Source organism: Triplophysa dalaica, chromosome 12 (genome assembly GCF_015846415.1).
Source record: "Triplophysa dalaica isolate WHDGS20190420 chromosome 12, ASM1584641v1, whole genome shotgun sequence".
Classification (NCBI taxonomy): Eukaryota; Metazoa; Chordata; class Actinopteri; order Cypriniformes; family Nemacheilidae; genus Triplophysa; species Triplophysa dalaica.
This window is the reverse complement of record NC_079553.1, coordinates 21,880,130-21,892,232: the sequence shown is the minus strand read 5'-3', so window position 1 is coordinate 21,892,232 and position 12,103 is coordinate 21,880,130. Positions and strand designations below refer to the sequence as shown.

Here is a 12,103-nt window from a genome sequence, read left to right as displayed (position 1 = left end):
TACAAACATGCACGGTATGTGGAAAATACAGTGTTTTATTCCTTTAAATCGTGTGTACATATTGTATTATTGGATCAATGACGCATCACAATTTATTGTTGAGAAGAACCTCTAATCACAGGTTGCACCGGTATAAATGCTTTTCCTTTGTGTTAAGTAGTGACATTGGACACAAGTGTCTGATTAATGGCAATTTAAAGGCCTGTCTCAGCTCTCTAGTGCACGAGCAAAAGGTGTCATATGAGCTAATGCTTTATTCTAGGAAGAAGTTTTGTCTGTTCTGGTTTTATTTTGAAGTGTTTACCACCGGATGCTCACTATAGAACAACACTCATCCAGAAGCGCACCAGACTCACGTGACACATACATGCGCTCATCTGGGTCACAAACTTCAGTATACTGTATTCGTGTTAACAGATTAATTATGTCCATGTTCATATCTCCAGTACAGTTGTTTAAATTTGAAAGAGATGGTATTTGGTTTCATACCTCATTTAGATTAAATTAGGATAAATCAGAATAGACGTGCCGTGTAGTTAGGTGGAGGAGGGATGCGGAGAATAATGGCAGTGGGTGGCGCTTGAATAATGATTCACTGAATCGATTTATCATTTCTGAGTGACACATCTGCATGTGAGCATTTCGAACTTAAATGCATTTTCTTACAAGTTTTAAAGTGTTTTATAAATTCTCTCAGGGGGTGATAGGCCTGAGATAGTTTATAAAACACTAATAATAGTCTGTATTTCTTGGAAGTATTATGTACTGTATTTTCCCGCAGTGTGCACCGTTGTCAACTATAAAATTACGTTGTGTTTTTTCGTCCTGATACTATTTAAGCAAAGACTTCTTTTCACACACGCTTTCTTGTAACAGAGTCTACAAATAGAGTCTGTTGAGCTTTTTCTGTATTTACTGTGGCGGCGTCATCTGAAAATGAGTCACTTTTGCAAGGGTTTCTGTTTGCATATTTTGATCAGACACTTGGCTTTTGCACATGTCCTGTTTTACTTTTGATTTGATAAGATTTGGTTCATATTGTATTGAAAATATATTCTTTCAAGTGTACCTGACACACATGCTGACTTTAAAGGGATAGTACACGCAAAATGTATGTGTCTTTCCAAACCTGTGACTATTAATTTCTTCCGCAAAACACAAAAGAAGAACGTTGGTAACCCAATAACATTGAACCCCATTGACTTTCAATGTACTGTATGACAACCACTGAAACAGTTTTTCGAAACGTCCTCTTTTGTTTTCCATTGAAGAAAGACTCATGTACAGATTTTGAATTACATAAATCTGAATAAATGACAGTATTTGTGTAAGTCTGTTTAATGTTGAATGCAAACCTTAACATTTTCACTACATATATGCCAAACTCACATATTCTCAGTCCATGTCATCGCTGTTCAATTCTAGTTTTAGCAGAAATGTGCCATGTTTGAAGTGCTTTTGGCTGTAAGAGTTTTTCTGTATTGAACGTGTCTCTGCTCTTTTCTTTCATCCACAGCAGGAGAAAAGTGCATTCATCAGGTTGTGTTTCCGCTGTATTTTTCACTGAACTCTATGAGGATGCTGAAGAAACGCCTGCAGCATCAGATGTGAGTAATGACTCCTCATCCATACTCAGCACCGGGACACCTGCCATCTCCATCTTCAACAGATGTTTCATACATTTCACACCTCTGACTCTGTGTAATATTTCTTTATTACTTTAACGTTGTTATTGTTCCATTAAGAGAACAACTGATTTCTGAAAATCCAACTAAATAATACATAATCATGCAAATTATACAATAATTCTACATTGATTTTACCGACAGATTAAAATACACAACAGTGGCCAAAAGTGATGATAATCAATATCTGCACCCTTGTTTCTTACATTTTGTGTAATATATTTGAATAAAAATGTCAATTTTCCACAGCTGGACATCATTTTTGCTTTTAATATATGTGTCAGTATAAAGACTGATATTCAAATGCATCTCTCTCTCTATATAAAAAGATCAATAGCTTTGACCTAGTTTTAGTCAAGCAATGTTTCCATCAACAGTAACTTCCAGCACTCAAAAGACCAAGCAGAAGTTATTTCCTAGACTATTCTTGGCATCACACCTTGGCCGCACGTCCTGTGTTGAAAATGTGTTTTTAAGAACAATATCCTGTTTTAGCCTGAGAACATCTGACAAATTCAAATGACAGTATTTCTAGCAACATGCATTTACCAAGCAGATATAATGGTTTTCAAAATATCATAGACTTTAAGGGTAGATGGCCTGCTGTTTCTTGTCGATCTTAAAGGGATAGGTCACCTAAACAATTTTAACTCTGTCACCATTTACTCAGCCTCTTCCAAATATATATACATTTATTTGTTCTGTTGAACACAAAGAAAGATGTTGGGACTAATGTGTGCAATTTTCAGCTCTGGGACATCACTCATTCTCACTAACATAGAACAAAAAAGATAAAAAACGTTTTCCTACTGTTGAACGCAAAACGAGATATTTTGATGCATTTAGGAAAGCAAACAGTTCTGAGGCATCTTTGACTATACACTTTTACATTTTCTACTGTGGTAGTTAATGATGGCCCAGAATTTAAAGTTAACTTCCAGTTGGTTATCGGTTTGGCCAGTGGCTTATATTACAATTATTTTTTAAACACATAATATTAATTAATATTAATATTTTATTGTATATTAAATGTATTTAATGAAATTAAAACTACTCAACGGTCACAGATTCTTTGTTAAGGTCTACCGGAAGTTACGTTTGGGCCACATAACATTTACTTGTAAGACTTTTTGCACTTTGCCTAAATATTATTCATAGAACCTCCTGATTAAATATATCACGCCTATCTTCTGATGAGTTGACATCAGTCATGACAAAGCCAAAACAGATAAAGAAAACATGCCACAAGATGGTGCTAGATTTATGTGAATCAGTTTATGAGCGCTTAAATTGGACTAATCTGTCAAAAATCTATTCCAGAACAGTGTCAGCCAAAATCCAAATGAAACGTCACCTTGACTTACAAATCAGGTATTGAAGCACGATGAAAGTGCTCATCAGTCTAAAATGTTTTTTTTATGTTTGATGAAGAGTTGTCAGGCAGTCTGCTGTTTACTGGCTGGTTATGAGGACATTACAACAGTAGACGTTGTGGGTTGTTGCTGTGGGTTGTGAATGTTACAATGCTGGTCGCTTAGCAACCCTCTTTGATGCTTTTTGACATTCTGATGTTGGAGAAGACATGCGATGTTATGATAGTTGCTAAATGGTTGTTAGCCTTAACAGTTTTCTGTATGTCCAATCCCTGACAGCAGTTCAGTGTTGATGTTTTGGAGTTAAATGTGGCTGACGCAGACTCATGGTATGAATCAATCTTAGCGGTGGGCCGGCGAATGTCGGTCAAATTTGTTTTGATAAACATTTCCCTGCTCATTCAGAGTCCTCGCAGGCCCAGGAGATTTCTGGGTAATTACAGGGTGAGATCGAGAACAGAGGTGTGTGATTATCAAATCCATTCATCTATCAGAGTATATGTGCTGAAGTATCAGGGGAGGAGGAGCTGACTGCCGCAGTCTCTGATTAACATCAGGACATGTTTCATTGTGTCACCTTTAACATCCTCCTACCTTCATCGAGGGTCTTTACCCCCCACATCAGCCTGACATGAGCTGGATCTGTGAAGTTCACCCAAAAATAAAAGTGCTGTCGTTGGTTTCTCATGATTTACTGGCGACACTTTCTTATTTTCTGAAGAAAATTTGATCGATTGATTTATTTTATATTTTTTTCATAGAACAAAATTTCATCTGTAAGTCTCAGATCTCTTTTTCTGGTTTGTGTATTCAAACATCGATGCCTCATGTTAGAAACAGAGGCTTTTATTGTATAGAAATGACATACTTTTTCAAATTTGCATTGTAAAAATATATGTTCACTGTATTCTAAAGTTAAAAACACCCTAAAGAAAAAAATTATAAAAATATCAGTTTACACTTTACATATATAAACTACATTCCGTTAAATGCATGGCAGTTATAATTTTTTTCTGTTAACCTCAGTTGATGCACATTAAATTAACAAAATGGAAAATATTGTAAAAATATGTTGCTAGTTGTTAAAAGGTGAATCAAAAAGACCTTATTGTAAAGTGTTACAGTTATGTTTTAATATAGAGACATTGAGTTAAAACTGGAAACTGAAAGTGAGAAACATTACAGTGTAGTGTACAATCCACAGTTGCCTTTATTGTACAATCTTGAGTTTTGCAAGACGTTTGGGAGTCCAATCACCACGCAGAACACTCTATGATGTCATCGCTGCCTGTTGCAAGCTTTGGATACCCTTAGTGGAGGTAAACATCAAATCAGATAAAATTCAACCTTTACCAACAGTACAACATTTTACTCATATTATAATATTTAAATGATTTTCTAAGGTAAAATTTTATTTTAAGATTCAGGGCCTGTATGAATAAAGCATCTTAGAGTAAAAAAGTACTCACAACAAAAATCACAACATTTTACTCTTTTATGTACCCTTTTTACTCTTTACAACAAAGAAACAATGCGTTGGAATGATATGATGACAGGGAGTTTATTAAATAATAAAATAAAAGTAGTTGTATCCATTTTGTAAGGATTTGCAGCGTTGGTCTTTTATTTAGTGTAATATTGTAATAGGGTGTGATTCATCAGCTTATTTTATTTAAATTAACTGTTAGAACTCAATGAAAAGTTCATGAAACCAAGGCAAAATGGATAAGCAAAATGGATAAGCATTTGTCATATTTTTGCGCACAATGCATATTTTTTTTACTTTTGCAACTTTGTCGCCATCTGTTTTAAAAAAAAGAAATTGAAGGTTACTTTATGTATTTTTCTTCACATGGGTTGAAGTCAACCTATCTTAAATATTCCACAAAATAGTACAGCTCAATATATCAATCACTATTATTAGCTTACTGTTGTCAATCACGAGTAGGTAGACAGACAGGTGTCAACATTGATTTTAATAAACTTGTCCAACAACTTCATCTTGGTTTATTTTACCCAAATTCATTATGGATTGCAGCTGTATATTTACATTAATAAAAATGAAGTTATGTCTTAATTCAGTCATGAATACATGGTGCCATGCTGCTATGACTTCACCCTTGGAGGCTCCCTATTGGTTGATTCAGATGTCAAGGGCGGCCATTTTGTGTCTAAATCAATGTAGTCGTTGACCGTTTCTGAATAAGCATTCTTCCGTTCTTCTTGTGTCCTCGTGTTCTTGCTCTACTTCCTCAATAACTGTCAAAGCCTGGTTCCAACCCATGATGTGTTCACGATTTCAAGGATGCATCGTATGTCCCAGAAGTCATTGTGGCGCGTCCATCAAAGGCAAAGTCCCAAGACCAGTCTCCACAAGAACACAAGTTTGTTCGTTGCTTGTATGGAATTGAAAAACGGCCCTTAATTCCCAACTCTGAAGTCAGAATTTAAGAATCAGTCTTAAAGAGTACATAACTAGGGATTTTTAAGGTTTTACTTTGGTTTATGGAGTGTCGAACAACAAGTTTATGTAGAAGATGTAAAAACACTATTATTTCGTAATAATAGGCAGTTATTTTTACCTTACTTGTTGACTGACACTCAAATGATTTGTTCCACGATTCATCTGTCTAATCCCGTCCTCTCTGCTTGTATAGTCTGCTGTGATTGGTCAGATGGTCTAGTCTGCTGTGATTGGTCTACCGTGAATGAGGCTTGCGAGCTACAGTGTTTGAGGAGAAGAGTGAAGTTTTCACAGCCAGACCTAGCAAAATGTAGGCGAGGACAATATGTAGTGATGTAAATCTGCAGCGATTGGCAAATCAGACTAGGGACGACTCGTTTGTGTTATTCAGAGTTGACTCCCTTTTTTCCAATCCAATAACTTAATTTTTCATTCAACTTCAGATTTACAATTTAGAAGACTGCTTACTTTGAAACACGGCAACTTTACACACTGCATGAAATGTCATGCTCATGATCTCATGTTATGTACGCTGTAGCCTGTTAACTGTCACCCGTTCCGTATACGGGACACCTAAGTTTGCGTCAATATTGTGCATGTAATTTCTAATCGAATCATGACAAACTATTTATCATTGGAAAGGTCTAAGACTCTTAAATACAGATTTCTTTGGAGTTTTTTTTATAATTTATATAGTGAGAGTAATTGATTCTTTTTTTAAAGAGTGGGCTTAGAATTTTTGTTATCCTTTTGCGACCCATATTTTTTTAATGTATTTTTTAATCAAAGAAAACATAAACTTTTTTATTCCTTTTTTACAATAGACCTAACAACATACCTTAAAATACCTAAAAATAGTGTGTGGGATTTTTTTAGCAATAATCTGCTACTTTTCTTTTTTAAACGAGACCAATCATAAGTCTGTATTCCAAAGAATTCATGAGTTACCGCCATTTTATTTCCAACATGCGTTTTCATGTGTAGGCTCCAAAAGGGCTTCGACAGTTAACACTGAAAGTTGCTTTTAGCTTCTTTATAAAATCTACTACTCTTAAAAAAGCCCTACTTCTTGCTAAGATTTTTTTGACACTTCATTCAACATACAGGCACATTTCAAATCTACATGTACAAGAGATGTTGATGTAAAGTCAGTCCTACAGTAGATTGTCATGCATGCTCTAATATACATGAATGTTAAAAAATTACCCTAAAATTGTGAACCCATTGTGTTCATTTAAAATAGAATGTTAAAATGTGTGATATTTTAATAGTTTGGTATTACATGGTTTTGTATATTGTAGCCGTATTAAGATTAAAAAAAGGAAGTTAATGTTGCTTCTTTCCTGTTTTCTCATTATAGGTAAAGTATGTCACAACGACCCCATTATAAGAAGCACTGTAGCATTTGAGACGGAGAGAGAAAGTCATTCTGTGACACTGGGCTGAAGTATTAAGGTAGGAGATACATCTGCTTCTTAAGTTTTTCAAGTTTTCTTTGTGACTGTTATATTTAAAAAGTTGCGTTGCTTGACCAGGTATCCTTCACAGCTCATGAGGGTTATTGTTATGTATGGCCACTTAATGTAAATATAATTGACGGTATATAAATAAGTGTTAAAAGCGGATAAATTCATTCAGTATCTCATAATATTAAGCTCTTCCCGTGAAAGAATACAAAGGGCATCAGCTTATATTGGCAAAATACACATTTAAAATAACTTCAGTTTAAATATTTCTTTCTCAATTTTGTTTTTCTTATCAACACCTTCATTTACTGTATCTCTAAACGTTCATGACTTATTTCCTTGTGTTGTGTTTGATCTTTAATCTAAACACACTGCCTATATGCGTGAAACTGTAGTTTCATATGTGACAGTACAATTGTTTGGTTTTATAACTCTCATGTGTTAAGATTGAATTATTATTATTATTAATTATTAACATAAATAACCAACCTTCTAAAAATAGATGATTTACTGCCATAAAGCTCTTGTTTGGTTCAGGTCTACTAAAGGAAAACCGGTCCCTTCAAAAACAACATGATATTGACATTGAGAATGTTTTTATATTAGAAAGTGAAGGAACCGCTTCACATCACATCTAAAAGAGGATTACAAGTATACTTAACACTTTAAGTACTAAGAGAATACTTTAAAGTGTACTTACTGTAGACAATGTGTTACAAGTATTGATCCAGTAAACTGTTAGTATATCCCTAAGGTCACTTAGTTGTTTCCTATACTGTACTATATTTAAAAGTAAACTTTTATAAACTAAGTGGTGGACTTATATAGTCAATGAACATCAAATGAGGCTGAAACTAGTGGTGGTGTAGTGTTGAGGTTAAGGAAATGAGGTTGCAAGTTCGACCCTGAGAATATTTTCACCTACATAGTTTTGACTTGTAACAGTTTGCTTCAAGAGGGCTGTCAGAAGTTACATTTCCATTATCCTTTAGAGTGCGCAGGATGAAACAAACATAAAAATTAAGGCTTTGAAAATATGCCAAATGGAAACATGTGTTTTTCGCGAAATGTACCATATATCGCACGCTCACATGAGGTGTTTTTTCAGGTAATACGATAAAGGCATATTTTGCAAAATTGCAATGGGAACACATTACAAGTCCCTTGATGTACAAAACCATCTCACGACCACTCGCGGTATGTTTAAGTAGAACATTGGAAAGATAGGATGTAAAGAATTAAGTAATATCTTATAATGGTCAAAAGCAGAAAAACAAGATTTATTATGAAAATATATAGGGAAATACAGACATTTCTCTTTAAAAGTAGGTGGCAGTATGGTAGGAATGGCTTATTGCGAGAAGAAAAAGATTTGACTTCATTGGCATAACATCATTTGAAGGAAACACTGTCATTACGCAATATTTTTATTTGACATCTTGAAAATATTAATTACGTTTTGCACAAATTTGCAAAGGAAACCTGCTGTCTGAACTGATATCACCAGAGACGTTCAGAGATCTGTTTATATTTGATTATATTACGAGAGAGATTAATGGAGAGTCATTTTACACTCAACAGAATCCCATCAAGACCCTCTTGTTTTACACTTGTTAAAAAGTTGAGCCTCTTTAGATGCACAACAGCATGTATTTCTCTATCTAGAGGGCCATCAGACACTGCCTCACCATTGTGTAGTAGCTCTCAACTCGGCAGCTGTAGGCAAACACATTTATTTTAGTTTTTGTACATATTTTAATTTAGTATTGGGGAATTCAAGTGTTTATAAGTGTGCTTTCCTTTTGTCCCATCTTTCCCCTGCTAAAAAATCTGACTTAAACAGCATGGATTTCCATGTCGATTCACAATGGTTTATGCTGGCTAGTGTCGGTCAAGCAAAGCTCACAAAGTTTAGCTGGTGAGGTTGTTTCAGACACACACAAATGTGGCATTTATGTGAGGGTGACCATATGAGCCATCTCTCCGGGACGCGTCCTTGCCAGGATTTGGGTGCGTATTACAGAAGTCGCATTTCTCAACCTTATATGTCGTCGAGGTTCTCACATTTCAGTAAAAAAAGCATATAAAATTACCATTTAACATTACTTAATCCTTGTAGTTCATTGTAGTCATTCTTACCTTGAAATATAATGGCTGGCTTTATAAAATAAAACCTGAAATAATAAACCCCCATGACGTGTGCGGTCGACAAATGCGACTCCTGGAAGACGCATCCAAATCCTGGTAAGGACGCGTCTGGGAGAAATGGCTCATATGGTCACCGTAATCTATGTATACATTTCTATGTTTCTTTGGGACACTAAATATAAATTGTCCACCATATTGGAACAGTCAAGAGCAAGTTGACTGTTATACACATGCATGAATGTCAAATGCTACATGCTGTTGAGTAGATGCAAACATTATAACTGCTAAACTAACACATTAGCTAGAAAAAGAAGTGACCGTAGTTAAAAAACCTGTAATATTGAGTTCACACATACAAATCACACTCTGTAAATACTACCCTATTCCTTCTGGAATATAAATCTCAGTTGTTTCTACAACCAAAGGTCTCACAATATTGGGGTGTCTCGGAGAACTCATTGATTTTAAGTGTGAGTAACAACAGCAACCGAAAGGTTGACCTTTCCAAGATGGCGGACACCTTGACGTGTCTGGAGAGATTGATTGTGGCATCTTCATACTAGCTTACATATGTATGGCTTCTTTTTGCTAGCAAAGTTAGTTCATAAGACACCATGTAAGACACAGTATATGCTGTTTCATAAATTTATTTAAAATATTTCTTTAATTGATTACGTCTTCATTCACTTTCTCTCTGTTCTAGGTTGGAACACATCCGTTGCAATGGCATGGACAACAAGTCTTAGTAATCTGGTGTTAGCAGTGTACGGATTCACTCTCATCACAGGTCTTCCTGCCAACATCTTGGCATTATACACCTTCTTCCAGAAGATTCGCAAGAGATCCACTCCTATGGATATCCTGCTACTCAGCTTAACCATCTCCGACCTGATCTTCCTCTTCTTCCTGCCGTTTCGTATGGTGGAGGCGGCAAAAATGAAGTGGACCCTGCCGTACTTTCTCTGTCCGCTGTCGGGTTTCATCTTCTACTCCACCATCTACAACAGCGCCTTCCATCTGACGGCCATCAGTGTGGAGAGATATCTGGGCGTGGCCTTCCCCATCAAATACAAGTTAAAACGCAACCCCAGAAACGCTGTGATAGCCGTGGTGTTTTTCTGGCTGATATCGTTTGCGCACTGCAGTATCGTCTATATCATGCAATATCACGACCACTCAAACCCCAACTTCACCGAGCCGTCTATGAGGAACACCTGCTACGAGGAGTTCAGCGCTGAACAGTTGAAGATCCTCCTGCCGGTGCGGCTGGAGCTTTTTGCCGTGCTGTTCTGTGCGCCATTCCTCATCTGCTGCTTTTGCTATGTCCGGTTCATCCACATCCTCTCCAATCTACCCAACATCAACACCAAGAAGCGCATGAGAGCTATCGGCATGGCCCTGGGGACCCTGCTGGTATTTATTGTCTGTTTTGCACCTTACAATATAACTCATGTGGTGGGGTATGTGGGTGGCTACAGCCCTGAGTGGCGAGTGTATGCTCTGCTTACCAGCACATTTAACGCATGTCTTGACCCGTTCATATTCTACTTCTCTTCTGCGGCACTCAGAGGAACGTTTAATCATGTCTTGAGAGAGGTGTTCAGACGGCTGTCGTTACTTTGCTGCCGCTCGACTCTCTACTGCCCCCTGTTGAACTGTTTGAATTCAGATGAGAGGACTCAGAGCTCTACCGATAGCTCTCGGTAACATCACAAGCAGTAGCGTTTTGAGATTTTGCATTGATTGATCAGAGAAGCGAGAAGTCTGAGAAGAGGCACTGGGATCTCTGGGATCTGTTTTGTATATTTTATTCATATATACTGTAGATACACAAAACTCTTAGTGTCCATATTTGTGTGTTTCAAGTGGAGGATGGCCAGTGCATGTCGATCAGTCTATTATATGACATTTACATGTTTTTTAACACTTTTTATCCAAAGCGACTTACATTGCATTATACTATACTATATTGTTTCTGAGTACTTGCAATCCCCAGTATGGAACACATGACATTGCTAGTGCCACGCTATAACCACTGAGCTACAGGAAAGCCGTCCAAATGTAGTATATGTAATTCTGATACCCTCTGTGTCAACACCTTCTTGGATGTATGTAAAAGAACAAGATCACTATAAAGAGTGAATAATATCCCATAGGAAAATTTTATTGCTGTGAGGTTGCTACGTATTTCATTGCTAAGGAGTTCCCAGTTGTGTTCATTGATGTATCAAATCTTAGATGTTTTTCCAAAAATGTGAAACAAATGAGTGTAAGTGTTGAAATCCATGGGGAATTTGGATGTGTAAAAAGAATGTAGACTTTAGAGGTGAAATAATCTGGATTTTGATGAGAAATGTTTAAGCTCATATTGAGATCTTCAAAAATATTGAATTTTGATTGGAGACAATTCTGAGCGCAGTTTGACACATTTTTGACATACCGTTTTTTAAACAGTATTCTGTTCCTCATGTGAATCCTCTGCCACAGTTTCTGCAGTGCCAATAATAGGAACAAATGTGCCCAACAATCATTTCAAAACTTTCAAATGCAGTCAAGTCACTGAAAAACATAAAACCAGTGAAAGCATATCCTTAAGGATGGTTTTAATAGTAACATTTCACAATAACTGTGAATTAATAATAATGTACTTGATCCGGATCAAGTCATGAAATATCATCTGTACACAAAATAAAAGCAGCTACATTTTTTAAGTTTTTTAGTAGACATGATATTTTTGTCTCAGGTGACACAATTTCTTGAAACTGTCTTTGAGTTTCGGCAGCAGCATGCAGGTCTTGTCTGTTCCAACATTTTTATTTTTACACTGAATGTCAAGTTTTTTTGCTATGATCAAAATGTTTTGTTGCACTTAATGTATATATTTGTAATTTGATCTCGATTTCTCTTGCAATATAAGATGCATGTTCTTTCAAGAAATTAACAATTTTTTCATATACAGGTCTGTGT

At 36.1% G+C, this 12,103-nt stretch overlaps 1 protein-coding gene across 1 annotated transcript; it reads left to right on the top strand.

Moving 5' to 3' along the window:
- The first annotated feature begins 6,904 nt into the window (after positions 1-6,904).
- Positions 6,905-12,092, top strand: si:ch73-90p23.1 (free fatty acid receptor 3-like). The gene is made up of 2 exons (XM_056762498.1): positions 6,905-6,977; positions 9,840-12,092. The coding sequence occupies exon 2, from the start codon at positions 9,860-9,862 to the stop codon at positions 10,841-10,843; it is 984 nt and encodes a 327-aa protein (XP_056618476.1). The 5' UTR covers positions 6,905-6,977; positions 9,840-9,859; the 3' UTR covers positions 10,844-12,092.
- Positions 12,093-12,103: the final 11 nt, after the last annotated feature.

Excerpts from the sequence above, each read along its gene's own strand:
- si:ch73-90p23.1 (XM_056762498.1), top strand. The coding sequence starts at position 9,860 with ATGGCATGGACAACAAGTCTTAGTAATCTGGTGTTAGCAGTGTACGGA.